Source organism: Rhinoderma darwinii, chromosome 3, assembly GCF_050947455.1.
Source record: "Rhinoderma darwinii isolate aRhiDar2 chromosome 3, aRhiDar2.hap1, whole genome shotgun sequence".
Lineage (NCBI taxonomy): Eukaryota > Metazoa > Chordata > Amphibia > Anura > Rhinodermatidae > Rhinoderma > Rhinoderma darwinii.
The window spans coordinates 189080988-189098291 of NC_134689.1; the positions used below are offsets into that span (position 1 = coordinate 189080988).

The 17304-nt window shown below is 41.3% G+C and overlaps 1 protein-coding gene across 1 annotated transcript in view; it reads right to left on the reverse strand.

Annotated features, from left to right (window-relative positions):
* Window positions 1–1794: 1794 nt before the first annotated feature.
* Window positions 1795–17304, reverse strand: part of WASL (WASP like actin nucleation promoting factor) — a 40785-nt gene continuing 25275 nt past the window's right edge. The window contains exons 6-11 of the mRNA XM_075857171.1: window positions 16336–16501; window positions 15331–15373; window positions 13913–14066; window positions 7775–8310; window positions 7578–7680; window positions 1795–3354 (exon numbers count right to left, since the gene is read on the reverse strand). Coding sequence (XP_075713286.1) covers window positions 3293–3354; window positions 7578–7680; window positions 7775–8310; window positions 13913–14066; window positions 15331–15373; window positions 16336–16501 — 1064 coding nt within the window. The 3' untranslated portion in view covers window positions 1795–3292. The remainder of the gene's footprint in view (window positions 3355–7577; window positions 7681–7774; window positions 8311–13912; window positions 14067–15330; window positions 15374–16335; window positions 16502–17304) is intronic.

Consider the following 17304-nt stretch of genomic DNA (forward strand, 5'->3'; position numbering starts at 1 on the left):
CTTTCAAACTTTATTATGATTAATTTTAAAGTTTTACTAATTACAAGCAAAGGAACAGGAGTTTACCACTCCCACTCTGAGCCATCACCCGTACCTTTAACCCAGAAGGATTTCCTTTCAATGGCTCTAAAAGGAAACCATTTATTTGTTTGTTTAATAAGCCTGACAAAGACCTAGGTTGAAACGCATAGCATTTCTTTTTACTAGTGTTTGTTATGTTTTAAAATTCATTTGGAATAAATAAGAAAAACGAAACCTACTCTCCATTATCGTAAATTGAGCACACATCACCAACAGGAGCGCCCGACATAGGAGCTTTTTTCCTTTCTTTACTCCATTTTACATTCATTGGACACTGGGAAGATCCCTATCTCCAGGGAACAGACACCCAGCCAGCAAACCACGGTGTACAGAGGTCCCCTGAGACCCGATATGCAAAAAAGTTGATTTGTGCCGACCACCCAGCACAATCCCATCAGGTGAGCATTCATGTTTTACCATTTTAACTACTCTTCCCCTGTTCAAACCGTTATCGCCCTAGGGGAGCACTGTATGTGTCTTATTTTTTGCTTTCACTAACACTTTGAAGCAGATAGTCTAAAGCAGGGATCCCAAACACACAGCCCCTGAGGGACACAGAGCCGCTAGTATAAGTCTTGCTCCGGGACTCTGTGGAATCCCCTGACATCACTGTCCATATATGGGAGGTGATGTCAGGGGCTTCCCCAGAGTCGGAGTCCCGGGCAGAGCACTAGTAGTGCTCTGCCTGGGACTCCGGCTCTGGGGTTGCCATTGACATCACTGCCCATGTATGGATAGTGATGTCAGGAGCAGCGCTGGAGTCCGAGGAAGAGCGCTTCGCCCGTGACTCCAGCTCTGTAGTTGCCCCTGAGATCTCTGTCCATATATGGACACTGATGTCAGTGGCTCCCCCAGAGTTCTGGAGCAGAGCCTATACTAGTGCTCTGGTACGCCGGCTCTGAGGTTGCCCCTGACACCACATTCCAGTCCAAAAGGATCCCCTGACGTCACAGCCTATGGACAGTGACATCAGGGGCTCCTCCAGCAGAGGAATCCCTTGCCAAAGCATTGGCAACGCTCTGGCTGGAGATTCCACTCCTAGAGGGAGGCACTGTGGCCCTTCAAAAAGGGGCTGCCTAATCTGGACATTCGTAGGTCTGCCAAATGCGGCCAACTGAGCCATTGGACTGCATTTAGCGACACTTAAACTGGATTGTTAAAATAAGCACGTGGAGAAAACTCGCACATTTCTGTTAAGTTTAAAACTAGCGCTATTATAGTAATGTAGTATTGTTATAGTAGTTCAAATAACTAAATTGATTAACAATAATTTTGTATTGCTTCAAATTTGAAAGTAATGTTGCCCGTCAACTTCACATTTTTTCCATACGTGGCCGAGTTTGAGACTCTTGGTCTAATGGAAACAGGTCCTGCTAACGGTTTGTTCTTTAAGAAACCAGAATCTACATGTGTGTATGATATTAACAAGTCTGAAGAACTGAAGAGGGAAATTACCACTACCTATTGCCTTAAGGCTTGTTCAGATGAGCATATCAGGATTGGATACCAGCAGTGGAATAAAATGGACGCTCATCCTAGATACCCCAGTGTGGCAGAACTTTTGCTGGATCCTTCTAGTAACCCTAGCCTTACATGGTATAGATGATGGTGAAATACAACTAATACAAGCATAACACATTCCATGTTGTCACATTTACACAGGATGAGAGCCCAGGATGAATAAACAGTTCTAATTATGCATAAAATACACTATAACGTTTACAGGATCACTTTAATTGCATGATTATTGATAGTCCAGAATATAAAATGAAACAGGACCAGCCTGTCACACGTAACCTTATATATTTGTTATTAACAGCCAGTAACATTTACAATGAAAACTAAACCAACGGGAACTATTTTATTGCGACTCCTCAGCTAGCACAGAATGGGAATCTAGTTCTCACCCCATGTACTAGCACCAGTATTTCCAATACATCAGATAGAGACTATCCTCTCATACGCGAAGGCATGTGAACAGAAGTAAATATCAGGTATGTATACAAAGAGTGTTCTTTATTTCTTATTAATGCCAACCTCTTTTCCCCAAAACTATACAATAGATAATAGATCATTGCAATAGGCAGATTCATAACATATTAGTGTTTATTTTACCATAGAGACCATTATTCATTTGCCATTAAGGATAGGTTTTCTGTATGATTGTGTTTTAGTGTTTGCTATTTGGTACACAGGAATGCAGCACAATAAACGGCACTGAATGTATTCTGGAGCTTCTGCAATGTGGCTTGTACGCATTCAGAAACGTAACCCTACAGTAGAGAAGCAAGCAGTTCTGTCGACATAGCCAAGAGTAAAAGTGCAAAACAGGCACCACTTCTGCTATGGTCCAATGTGTTTTCATGTGTAGTGTACAGGCTATAAATAAATCCTCAAAGTTAATGCAGTTGGGGCCTGTCGTGGCCGGAGGCCTCATGTAGCATTGCTATGTCAGTCAGGACTACTCCCCATACAAGTTAAAACATCACCAATTCTTAGTTGGTGTCATACTTTGTTTTGCAAGGTATTGGATATAAAACTGTTAAACAGTCAGTAAATATTGCTGTAAAATAGCAAATACTATTGCTTTACCTTTCTAAAATGGGTTATTAGAATTATTGGTAGCGCCTGCAATAATACAAACAGAATTCTGGAAGTCTCCAAAAAATAATAATAATTAGAACGTGCAAAAAAAAAAAAGAAAAAAAAAAAAAAAAACAGGAAATACATACATAACATTCAATATGACGGGCTTAATTAGCAAAGATCCGCATGACTTAAAAATGAACGTAGTGCTATACTAGATTCCAATAAGAAATTTAGATACAGAAAAATCAGGGTAAGAAAATAGTGTTTCTTTTTTTTCATTATAACAATTACATCAAAGGTTGTTCGGTCACTGACCCACTTAATCTTCCGTGGGGAGATCTGGTCACACGGATGTTATTTATTCACTGTTGTGATCGGTTATGTAATGTCAGTTTGCACACCGTTAGCATGAGGAAGATCCGTGTGTAGTGTGATGACAAACCTTTGCATTTCCAATGAGGTATTGCACAGATTAAAAAAGCAAAAAAGGCAACAAAAATATACAGCAGATTGGTAAACCATTTACATGATCATTTTACAGAAGTCAGACAGAAAGTAGTGTTTAGTATTCATTCACCTTAAAAAAAATATATATATTATATATATTTATATAACGTGGAGATCAATCATCCCATTCATCGTCATCCTCGAAGTCTTCATCATCATCCTCATCTTCATCAGTATCTAACAGGTAAAGAAAAACGATTACACATTATATATATCTAATACTATAAGGCCATGTTCACACACAGCGGATTTATTGCAATAAAGTACAGTAGAAAGCAAGTGAACAGAATTTTACAAAACCCAATTCACATGCAGCAGTAAAGATCAGCAGTTTTTACAGCATGCTGCTGACTTTCAAATCCATAGCATACCTTTTAGGTCGTGGATTTCTGCAACGCAATGGGTTACATTTTTGGCAAAGACTGCATGTACAACATTTAACATAGGGATTTCTGCTGTGAATTTGCACCAATATCGGAGGCCAAAGTTTCCTGCCATGTCTGAACATACATTTAGGCTAGCGGTGTCGTCTTGCCTGCATCGCAGGTAATAAGAGTCAATGTCGCCACTTTGTGACCCGGAAGTTGCCGCAACCACGACGCCAGCGTCGAAAGAAATCCATACCCGTTGCACTTCTTGTGACTGGTGTCACGGTCAGGGCAATTTGAAGGTCGAATTGAGTATTACCTGCAATGCAGGCAGAGCGACACAGCAATCTTTGGCTGCGCAACCGGTGTACCGGCCAAAGTCGCCGCGTAGCCCTAGCCGAAAATGCAACATTGCCTGTATTTTCAAAAACATGGTTAAGGTCATTCTCAACCATTAAATACATACTTCAGGTATTTGCCTTTCTTCTCAGATTAATGTCTTTGCAGTCTAGATGGTCCCAAACTAAGCGTTTGAAAACCTTCTCAGGATTTTCTCTCTGGTCCTCACAATACACTGACCCTTCCTGTTCTTTGAGCGGTTTTTGTTTTTTTGATGGTAGATTTTAGAGGCAGCCATCTTGGCTGAGCTGCTGTTAACAGCATTTAGATATATGCTTTACAACAGCCACATGGATCATAAGAACCTGTGAACAGGAGGGGACCCATTGTCTTTTATGGGACAGTGTTCTAGGCATGCTCTGCGACCTGTGCCGAGGTCATTGTGCAGGAAAGGATAGGAGGAGAGCTGCGTCCATCACCTATTGTCAATGGTGGATCTGCTGTTATCTATATACATTACATTCAGAAAGTCTCCAGACCCTTTCAATTTTTTTTCACATTTTGTAATGTCGAGGCCTTGTGCTAAAATAAAAAAAAATAAAGTTTTTCCCCATCATTCTGCACTCATTCTGTTTTCACTTTGTCATTATATTGTATGTTAGTAATGTTTGCTAATTTATTGAAAAGAAAAAACTAAAATATTGCATTGACATAAGAATTCTGACTTTGGCTGCGATAACAGCCTCCAGTCTTCTTGGGTATGATGCCACAAGGTTTTCACAGCTGGATTTGGGGATTTTCTGCGATTCTCTGCAGATCCTCTCAAGCTCTGTCAGGTTGGATGGGGACAGTAAGTGGCAACTATTTTCAGGTCTGTCCAGAAATGTTCAATTGGGTTCAAGTCAGGGCTCTGGCTGGACCACTCAAGGATATTCACAGAGTTGTCCCTAAGCCACTCCTGAGTTGTCTTGCTGTGTGCTTAGTGTGATTGTCATGTTGGAAGGTGAACCTTCAGCCCAGTCTGTACTTTGCACCAGAGTGCTCTGGAGCTCAGAGATATTCTTAATGAAAACCTGATCCATTCATCTTTCCCTCAACCCTGACCAGTCTCCCTTTCCCAGCCGCTGGAAAAACACCCCCACAACATGATGCTGCCACCACCATGCTTCACTGTAGGGATGGTATTGGGCAGGTCATGAGCAGTGTTTGGATTCCTCCAGATAGGACGATAAGAATTGAGGCCAAAAAGTTCAATCTTTGTATTAACAGCCCACAGAATCTTGTTTGTTTCTCACAGTGAGAATCCTTTAGGTGTTTTTTTGCAAACTCCAGACGAACTTTCGAGTGTCTTTTACAGAGGAGAGGCTTCTTTCTGGCCACTCCGCCATAAAGCCCATATTGAATTAGTGCTGCACTGGTGGTTGACCTTCTGGAAGTTTCTCCCATCTGAGCACAGGATCTTTGGAGTTCAGCCAGTTACCATTGGGTTCATGTCACCTCTCTTACCAAGGCCCTTCTCGCCTGATTAGTTTGGTAGGACAGCCAGCTCTAGGAAGAGTCCTGGTTCCAAAGTTCTTCTATTTAGGAATTATGGAGGCCACTATGCTCTTGGGAGCGGTCAGTGCAGCAGAAATGTTTTTGTACTCTTCTCCAGATCTGTGCCTCCATACAATCCTGTCTCTGCGCTCTACAGGCAGTTCTTTCCTTCTCATGGCTTGGTTTTTGCTCTGATATGCATTGTCAGCTGTGAGACCCTAGATAGACAGGGGTGTGTCTTTCTAAATCATATCCAATCAAAAGAATTTACCACCAGTAGGCTCCAATCAAGGTGTAGAAACATTTCAAAAATTATCTAGAGAAATGGGAGGCCCCCAAAGCTAAATTTCAAGTGTCATAGCAAAGGGTCTGAATATTTATGTCCATGCGAAATTGGAGTATAACTTTTAATAAATCTGCAAAAATTTCTAAAATTCTGTTTTCACTTTGTCGTTATGGGGTATTGGGTCCAGAATGATAGGGGAAAAATAAAAAAACATAATATTTTTTTTAATTTTTTTTAGGACAAGGCCTCAACATAACAAAATGTGAAAAAATAAAAGGGTCTGAAGACTTCCGAATGCACTGCATAGGTGATACCTTCCATTAGAATACAGCCTGTGATAATAAGATGACTGCTGAGAAGTGATCTCTACACAACAGGAAGTGTCAGTCTATTATGAATGGGTGATTATATATATATATATATAGTCTGTTGTGAGGCTCAGAGGCCAGACTGACTGATTTTTCTATTATAGTTAACGACATAGAAAAAAAACAACCCAAAAACGCTATAAATTCCTACAAAATATGTTTAACATAACTTAACGACAACCTATCACCTGCCAATACATGTGTAGCGGAGTGCAGCATGTAATAGGCAGGGCTTCACAAACAGTCTCACGTAAAATTATTTTTTTAACTTCCTCCGTTAGTGATGCCATTATATTTGGCGTCCGATACGTAAATAAGTCCCTGAACTGTCAATGGGGCATTTCTATCTACCCAAATAGCAAGGGGGCGATATACTCTTCACTCTGACACTGTCCAATCAGCTACGGACAGTGTCAGGACGGCTTGCGCTGTTCCCTCCCGTAAGAACACACAGACTGGTGGTTCTGCAGAGAGCGTGCGCGCATGCGTGAGGGTGCACGCTCTCTGCAGAACCACCACTCTGTGTTCTCGCAGGAGGGAAAACAGCGCAAGCCGGCCTGACACTGTCCGTAGCTGATTGGACAGTGTCAGAGCGAAGAGTATAACGCCCGCTTGCTATTTAGCTAGATAGAAATGCCCCATTGACAGTTCAGAGGCTAATTTACATATCGGGCGCCAAATATAACAGTACCGATATGTAAATAACGGAGGAAGTTAGAAAAATAATTTTACGTGAGACAGGGTTTGTGAAGCCCTGCCTATTACATGCTGCATATGTATGGGCAGATGAAAGGTTCTCTTTAAAGAGGCTCTGTCACCAGATTATAAGTGCCCTATCTCCTACATAATGTGATCGGCGCTATAATGTAGATAACAGCAGTGGTTTTTATTTTGAAAAACGATCATTTTTGAGCAAGTTATGAGCAATTTTAGATTTATGCTAATTAGCTTCTTAATGACCAACTGGGCGTGTTTTTACTTTTTACCAACTGGACGTTGTACAGAGGAGAGTATGAGGCTGACCAATCAGTGACCAATCAGCTTCATACACTTTTCATTGTCCAAGCCCAGCTTCTTTCACTGCACAATCACACTGTGCTGTGGATCATGCTGGGCTGGAACAATGAGAAGTGTATGACACTGATTGGTCAGCCTCATACTCTCCTCTGTACAACGTCCAGTTGGTAAAAAGTAAAAACACACCCAGTTGGTCATTAAGAAGCTAATTAGCATAAATCTAAAATTGCTCATAACTTGCTCAAAAATGATCGTTTTTCAAAATAAAAACCACTGCTGTTATCTACATTACAGCACCAATCACATTATGTAGGAGATAGGGCACTTATAATGTGGTGACAGAGCCTCTTTAAATAGCACATTTACCGATGACACATCAAATTTAACAGATTAAAAAAAAGTTTGTTTTTTTAACTTAAAATATAAAAGTAATACATAAAAAAAAAAGAAAAGAAAAGATATACTGTAGACATTTGCATTCCATACCTGAGGAATGAATGGCTTTACTCCTTTTCTGCATTACTTCCATCAGTGCTCCTACTATACCAGGAGCAGCAGTAGGTACAACAGCATCTGCCTCATCTGCCACCTGGTAAATAATAATGTGTACAAAACCATAAGAGGGAGACGACAACGTGAAGGGTAAAATAGGGAGGGAGTTAAGATTTGTGATTTTTACTCACAGTTTTTAACTGTATTCCCTGTCGTATTTGGTCTAGCAGAGCATCACGTCCAGAGGAAGATACTGGTCGATTTTCCTTACTGTCTACTTTCTTGAGCTGAGCTCCTCCTTTAATCTGCTCAAGAAGTGCTGATTTGTTACCAACGGGAGGTGCAATTTGATGATCATTGTCTGCTGCTGACCCAGGTAAAGGTGGTGGACCAGGTGGAGGTGGCGGACCTGGTGGTGGTGGGGGAGGAGGTGGGGCAGGTGCTCCATGTCCTTGCAATGGAGGAGGTGGAGGGGGAGGTGGACTTGAAGGTGCAGATGAAGAATGACCTGGAGGTGGTGGAGGATGCATTCGATTGGGTGGAGGTGGCGGCGGTCCTGAGGACCCAGGTCTGAAAGGTGGAGGTGGTGGTGGTGCAGCCATAGGAGCTCTGGAAGGAGGTGGAGGGGGTTTTGCAATTCCACCTCTTGCTGGTGGAGGAGGGGGTAGACCTGAGCTGTGAGAAGGAGGAAGTGGAGGGCCACCTCTTGAAGGTGGTGGCGGTGGCGCTATAAAATAGAAGGCATTATTAGTCAAAGTATAGCAATATCAGCACATGCCAATACATTCAAATAACGTCAAATTCACCTTTTAAAGTGGCATGCACGTAACATTTTTTCAATAAAGCAAACGGTATAATATTAAACCGTGTAGATAACATATGTAGCTAAGGGATGAAACATATATAGCCAATCTTTAAAGTGTTAAATTGGGATCAATACGGCAAACAGGATTTGTAGGGAAAACATAAAACCACACTTTACACCCCATGCGTATCAAATGTAATATTTTGCAACCTGCCATACATACCACTCCAACGTGGAGGACCTACAGGAATAAATGAAGCAGACCTTTAAAATGGGTTTCTATTCTAGAAATATTAACATGGAAAAAACCCATGCATGCAGGTTGGGGCAGGTGTTCTGCCAATGATGACGGAATTGTAAGGGCATATTTACTAATGATCTAATAGTTAGAAACTTGGTGCATTTTCAGACGGCTTGGCTAAATTTACGCTGTATGACTGTGGTGCAAGCTGCATGATAAATACGGTGCATTTTAAGATACTGCTGTCTAACTTTCAACCACCTTGGAATTGGTTTAGTTTGCGACAAATATTTGCATCAGAAAAGGTTTTAAAAATGGGCAAAATGTGTAGCAAATTAAAACAAGGCAAAATTATGCCCATGTTCTACATATACAGCTACCGTGCCGAGCATGGCGCAAAACCCAGTTCTTACTGGCGCACACAAATAAGCACGAGACAGAACTGAAGCGCATCAAGCAGTACAAATCTTACTCGTGGTGTTACAAAATGCTGGGAGCTGATGTTTTGCAGATAGGACCAATTATCGATATATACACTTATCCTCTTTTGCAACCACTCCTGGCTTTGGCTTAAAAACAAAAAACAACATACTAATGGATATACCATACATATCTGATAGACTGAGGTCCCACCTCGACCCCGTCCCGCATGGTGAGCCAGCCTCTGCAATTCAGGCAGGGAATCAGTGAAGAGTAGGCCAGGAATTACGGAAACAGCCAAGCGTGCTGTGCTATGCTGTTTCCGTAACACCCATAAAAGCTCGTTGTGCTCCACTATTTCAGTAACTCCCAGTCAATTCTTTTAGAGGTACAGAAACAGCGTAGCACAGTTACCTCGACTGTTTCGGTAATTCCCAGAAAACCTCTCCACCAAATCTTCACCTTGATGCGGGGGCCGCCTCAACAGGTGGGACAGGTTAAGAGACCACCATTCGGGAGATAGAGGAGACCTGCATCTATGAGACATTTATGGCATATCCTGTGGACATGCCATAAATGTCTAGGATGGGAAAACTCTGTTGAGCTCCGTCCCATCCATTCATACCAGAAGCTACAATGCTGTGCCAGATCGATTGTAGAATAGATCTTGACGCTGATGGACCCCATAAAACAGGTTGAAGGACATATTTTTCCATTGGCACAAAGCAATCACTTTGTTAACAAGTGTGATCAGTACTGTCACCTATTAACCGATTCCCGACCACCGACAGTAAATTCACGTCGACGCTTGCTGAGCTCTGTGCAGCGTCGACTAATTCACGGTAAGCGTTAACAAATCGATCGGGTGTCTCAGAGTGGTGCTGACAACCGGATCACGCTGTTGTTAATACCAGCCACTGGTCCCGGAGACATGATCAGGACCCGATTGGTTCAGGTCCCGATCACATGACATTGTAGGGAAAGTTTGTTGTAGCAAATAAAAGGATGTTCAAAAAAAATTATGCAAACAAAGTAGACATATGGGACATGTTAACTAGTAACTATTTTGTGTGGTAATACAATCTGTTTTACAAGCAGATACATTTACATAACCAATTTTTTTGACTAACATAAAGTCCAATATGTCACGAGAAAACAATCTCATAAATCGCTTGGAAAGGTAAAAGCATCCCGAAATTTTTACCACATAAAAGGAACACGTCAGATTTTAAAAATAGTCTGTGTCCACAAGGCCTAAAACAGGCTGTGTCCTGATGGGGTTAACACGGGTATCTGGAAAATTACCAGTAGGGAGTCTTGCCCTGACATCTAGTGGCCAATATGAAAACTGCTATTTCAAAGCTCAATTTTACAAACATGAGAAGATATAAAAACAAAAAAACTAAAGACTCTAAGGCTCTGTTCACATCACATTTTGGCTTTATGTTTATAGTGTACTTTGGGAAATATCTAGCTGTACATGATAAAAGGTGTCTATAGGGCTTCATTGTCAGACGGAGGCCAAGAGTGTACTTTTGGCCTCTGTCTGGCCAGAATACATAGTCATACCACAAGAAAGAAGGTATAAAATAGCAGAATAGACTATGCTATGCCGTCCCGCAAAGTCCAGTAAAATAAAGTACACGTTAAATGTATAACTTTTTTTTGAACATGGTAGCCTATGGGTGACAAACCACTGCATGGCATCCATCACAGGCATTAGTTAAACGGATAAGTCATGAGCTTTTCAATAGTTTTTCATGATGTATGCATTACACGGATGTCAGTCAATAGGTGACAAATGCATTAAATGGAAACCTAACCGTGGCATCTCATGACCCTTTTCATGTTGTATTCGTTACGAATACTATTATAGCCTATGGATGACAAATACCACTGTAAGGCATCCGTCACATCCTAGGTTTAACGTTTACGTCAGGAGATTCTCAACGTATACCTCAAAACGTAGACAAAAAATGTGATGTGGATATAGCCTAAAACACAACCAAAAGAACACAGCCTAATGTTCAGTGTATGAAGTAGAAGCTCAGACTTTAGGGACTGCTGTATGAAAACAAAACTGTATGAGTAGCAGCATTCTTTCACCTTTTAAACCTTTTACCTAAGTTGATCAATTCAGATTTGATCAGCATTAGATAAGCGATCAGAGCTGACTGACTGATTTGGCTTACAGTGAGGATATGCAGCTTCTATGTAACGTGCATACATAGAGGCTGCATCTCTAAAACCAAGCAGCATCTTTAATAATACATTAGAAATATGTTTAATATGCCAAAATACATACATTAAAAAAAATAATGACAGGGCAGAACGCCTCATAGGACGGTATGCAGCGATATCCTGTCACATAAGGTTATGCTCACCTATAAGTGTTGTATAGAAGACACAACAAATTGTAGCGCTTGTGTTATAAATAGATGGTGAAGCCATCACAAGATTGTCGCTTGACCTCAAGCAATCATTACAGATCGGTGCAATTATATTTGAGGCCGGATATGTAAATAACCCCCTGAACGGTCAATGGGGCGTATCTATCTAACTAAATGGCAAGGGGGCGTGAGGTCTTCACTCCGACACTGTCCAATCAGTTTCCACCTGTGAGAACACACAGGCTGGTGGTTCTGCAGAGAGCGCTCTCTCAGTCTGTGCGTGTTCTTGCAGGAGGGAACACATCGCAAGCCGCCCTTAAACTGTCCGTAGCGGAGACATCACGCCCACTTGCCATTTAGTTAGATAGAAACACCCCATTGACATTTCAGGGGCTTATTTACATATCAGGCGCCAAATATAACGGCACCAAATTTTAAATAAAGGAGGAAGTTAGAAAAATGATTTCAAGTGAGACCGTTTGTGAAGCCTTTCCTATAACATGCTGCACATGTATGGGGAGGTGAAAGGTTCTCTTTAAGTGACTCCAGTTCTAGTTCACATTCAGCTGGTTGCGCCTCTCAGATTCTTTGCTTAGGGCCTGTTCACATCTGCGTCAGGGTTCCGCCAAACCTTTACGTCGGAGGAACCCATCAACGGAAAGGCAAACGGAAACCATAGCTTCCGCTTGCATTACCATTAATTTCAACGATAATGCTTCCATTCCAAATGGTCCCCTTTTTTCTCCGTTTTGTAGGGTTGCCCTTTTTTTGGCAGAAACAATTCTGCAGTCGACAGATTCACTCTTGCCCTCACAGGACCCGGTCTTTAATTCCACCAGCATGGTGTGGTAATCACATCTTTTCCTATCTTGCACCACGGTCTTTATTTATTTTCATGGTCTTTGCATTCTATATTTGACATTGCATTTTCAGTCATTCAAATGCCGAGTTTTCCCGATGTCCTTTCTTTTAAGTGACATTTCCCCTGTTTCAATTCGGATAGGGCAATAGTGGGGGTCCCTTTGGTATTTATTAAGGCCAGGGACATGTGCTCTCTTTTCTTTGTTTTTGGAGTTTTTTTCCGTTTTGAGTATATTGTAATAAAGTAACTTAAAGGCAGAGTTCATGCAGGACGGATATGCTGCGTAAAAGCACGCAGCATATCAATCCTGTGCGAAAAACCGCACCAAACTGTGGTGCAGTATTTCGCCCAGAATGTCCGCTGTGGAAAACTGCAGCACTTAGCCGGCCTCCTGTGATTGGGTGTAGTTGTCACATGGAATGAAACGTCATGCCAGGAGGCCATGCTGGAGGAAGGAACACAGACTTCTGGGTAAGTATCCGGCTTTTTATTTGCCTAGATGCGTTTTTTTGCAGCGTGATCGATGCAAACCTCCTGCAAAAAACGCAACTGCTATTTGTTGCGGGTTTTACCTACCCATTGAATTCAGTGAGGAAAACCCGTAAGAAATAAGCAGCGTTCACGCAAATACAATTGACATGCTGTCGAACAAATTTCCGCACCACAGGTCAATTTGAGAATTTTTTTCCGCTCAGTATTTACGCATAGTGTGGTTGAGATTTGTTCAATCTCATCCACTTTGCTGCTACTGTATTCTGCTGCGTTATTTCCGTCCGCAATTCTGCACAGAGAAAAAAATGCAGCAATTCCACAACGTGTGGACAAGCCCATATTGTTTTGGACGCGCGACTAGTAGCATTTGTCTTTCCTCTTCTTTTTGACAAACCCCCAGATTTATAAAACTGCACCCCTCAAAGAATTAAAAATAGCATTTTGGAAGTTTATTAAACTTTTAGGCGTTTCACAGGAATTAAACAAAAGTGAAGGTGAAAATGTCACTTATTTTTTGCAGATCAATTTTTTTTTTTTTTTTTGTGACACAGAAGGTGTTAACATGGAAACGCAACTCAATGTTTATTCCACAGTTTTTAGAAATATCCTTTAGGTTGCTCAAGTGTGCTACTTGACTGAAACACAGGCCTCAGAAATTAATCAGAACCTGATATATTTTGGGGCATACTATTTATTAGGATGTTTCCCATGCAGCATTATAGGATTGCAGAGGTCTTGAGGTGCTAATACATAACACCCCCCAAAAGACCCCATTTTAAAAACGACACCACTCAAGGAATTCCTCTAGGGGTGTGTTTGACCGGACAGGTGTGTCATAGAATTTATTAGAATTGGGCCGATAAAATAAAAATTTCCCCAACTATTTCATTTCCACTAGGAATAAAGGAGAAAAGGCTCCCCAACATTTGTAAAGCAATTTTCCTGGAATAGTTTGTAGACGCCATGTAGCATTTGCAAAGCCACTGATGTACCAAAACAGTAAAACTAGTGTGAGTCTGAAATAGGAAAACACAGATTGTGTACCACATTGGGGACACGGTAAATAGGTATCAAATAATCCATCAGATAATCAGAGGATTAATACTAGATCGAGCTCACCTTGCCTGCGAAACTCATTTTTTACAGCTTCAACGCCTCCGGTTTTTTCAATGAAGTCATAAATGACCTTTGATGTTTCCTTATCTTTAAGCTGAGCTTCAGAGATACCGCACAAGTCAAACAACTTTTTCAGTTCTGGGTCCAAATTATTCACCTAAATGACAAAAATAATAATAATACAATGTTACGGGTGACAAATCCCATACACGTCTATATGAGAAAAAGGATTTGCAGTTTTGTTACTCTTGGCATTCATATAGTAGTATCCTATAGCGTATAGGCACATTTATTTATGGTGTCCTTTAGACTAGTGAATCTGTGACTCACGCAAACAATTCCACTCATCTCTGCTTGTATCCAGTATCAGAAAGGAGTAATATTACATAATAGATTTGATGCAGAGAAGTATTCAGCATGTTCTAGGGTCAACGATGTGTGTTATACATTGGAGCCAAATACGGGATTTAGACATTAGCAGGTGCAACCACCTCACTAAACACTCGGGGTGTCTGCACATGGACAGTTCGTCACATTTTATGTTCGTTTTTTTGCACCGTTTCAAATGCTTTTTCTAAGATTAAAAGGGGTTGTCCATGACCGGACAACTGAACACCTACCCACCGTATAGGTCATCAGTATAAATCGGTGCGGGTCCGACACCCGGACCCCGCATCGATGAGCTGCTCCGGCTGCCTTTGGGCGCCAGAGGTTTTGAACAGTATGCAGTAGTTGGAACCGTAAGCAGATCACTCCGACCACTGCATAGCGGCCGTTCTACAGTACTGCAGCTCTGCTATTTACTTGAATAGGAGCAGAGCTGCAGTACTGAAGCTCGGCTGCTATTCCGTGACCGGAGCCAACTGATTCCAACTCCTGCATACTGTTCAAAACATCCGCCACCTGGAGGCAGCCGATCAGTGTGGGGTGCGGGTGCCGGACCTGCACCGATTATATACCAATGACTTATCCAGTGGATAGGTCATCAGTTGTCTGGTCGTGGACAAACACTTAAACAGAAAAATTGGTATTTCTGCCATTTTCACAAAAATCTCAACAAAAACGCATGAAAAGCGCATCACAACTGCAAAGAATACCTGCACATGTGACTACAGCATAATAGTCTGCATTTATTATTCATCAGTGGGATCATTGGCTGCAATTACAAAAGTTTATAGACATGAAAGTGGCACTATGGGCATACTAGTGACATGACTCATGTAATAAGGTTTAACAGTAGATGAAACAAGAACAGCTGAACGTTTCACGACTTGTGACAATGAGCCATAACTGGTAAGAGGTGACGAATGAGAAAACCAAGCGTCATGATTTTATTATTAGCTCCTAGACACAGTTGATATATTCAGTACTACCTACATTTTCTCAACAGCGCTTCACATTTCAGTCTACCACATACTTACATCAAAGCCAGTGTTTGGATCCCATCCCACATGTCCAATGTGTCTAAACAAGACAAATCAAGGTTACATACAGCAACTTCATGACAAGAATGGAATTTGTGCTGTTATCTACATTGAATATTTGCCAAATATAAACTGCTGTGCAAAACCATCAAGTCTACCCAATACAACTGGAGTGTGCTGGAAACAAAGTAGCTGCACACCAGACGTGTTCAATGGATTGCTTACTGGAAAATCTGCTGCTTTTATAAACAATAGTGATGTCCGACCTAAAGGTTCCCCATCAAACAGGCAACTCTCAATGACTATGGACTGATATCTGAACCAAGTTCCATGGTACAACGTAACCACATGGTGTGGTAATAGTGCAACATAGAGCCGCATCCATATCACACTGCGGCAAACCGCAGCTATTATTTTTACCATGTTTTTTTAGGTTAAAGAACAAAAGAGACTGTCTATTAGTGATCACTCACTGCATAGCTTGTAAGTGACCCTAGGGATGTAATGCATTAACTCTTCTTCAGGCTTCCCCTTATTAATGAGAGAAGATACGTGCAGTGTCACATTTAGGGGGGGGGGGGGGGGGGTTTCCACTAAAGGAATGAAGACAAGCAGTTGCACATCTAATCACATCAGAGACTATTCAGGCCATTTGTAAGCCATCTCAGAGGCACCCGGATCGCAGATATTTTTGGTCTTTTCAGTTATGGTGATTTGGTGACAAAATGTTGGCATGGGTATCAGTGGCATGAATGCACCCTACACATCTTGAGCTTTTATTTTTAGGATGTGCGTGCTTAAAGCTTTGCTTAGGTCGGACAAGATATATTACACAAATAAGAATTTTATTTGACAGGCATCGAATCATTGGAAGGCCTCCATTCAAAGTATATAAGTTATGAGAAGGTAAAAGCAACCTACGACTATCTGATATACCAGGACAATTCGCAATAAAACGTTGATAATCGGTAAATTCTTCATTATAGCTGCATATTTACGTACTGAAAGTTACTAGGGGTCCCAATGTCTGCCTTGGTGAGTTTTTTCTTCTTGTTTTTTCCTTTTTTCTTATCTTTGTTATAAGGAATGTTATTCACTTGAGTATTGTATCTCGGGGTGGAAATTTCGGGATGCATGATGTCAACTGTCGCCATGGGAGGACTTGGCCCTGGAAAAAGGACAGTATTATACAAGAAACTGTAAAATTTAGAGATAATCTTATCTCCTTCCACATAAAACGGTTGTTGGTGTAAATCACCAAAACGGAGGGCACAAAGTAAAGAGAAATCGAGAACGTGAAGTGCAGTTCAACATTAGAATACAATATTACTTTAATCTCATGTAAACTAACTCCATGAACAGAAATCTTCACTGAAAGATGTAACACACTATGGGATTAGCACACATACAACAAATCATACAAAAAAGACGCACTGCGGTAGGATAAAAACTGTCCTTGAATCTACACATATCAGCCCTAATAACACAATATCTCCGGCTTGATGGTAAAAGTTCAAACAGTCTGTGCGATGGGTGCGACTGGTCCTTCAAAATAATGTTTGCCATACCTAAAAAAATAACACCACCAATTCTGGAACGGGCGGCTTTAGATACTCTACATAACAGTGTTCCTTCACGGTCACCATACCAATGTATCAGTTATTCCGTAGGTTAAAACACTCTGCGCAACTTGAACACTAAAACCAATCCTCTGCTGGGCGTACTAAACTAGAGCATATATTGTAACAGACAAGCTCAGACCATGAGAAATAGTGATACCTAAGAGCTTAAATTCCTTGGCCAAGTCGCCCGATTTTAACCCACGGTAATCTCGGAATGTTCCGGTTTCTTTTTGCATTCATACAAATAACAGTTGCACTTTGAACACCACTAAATCTAAGGAATTTCTGCAGACGGCACAGTAATTCTGCCCGGCACAGACGGACAAATAATTTTACAATGATGAAGGTG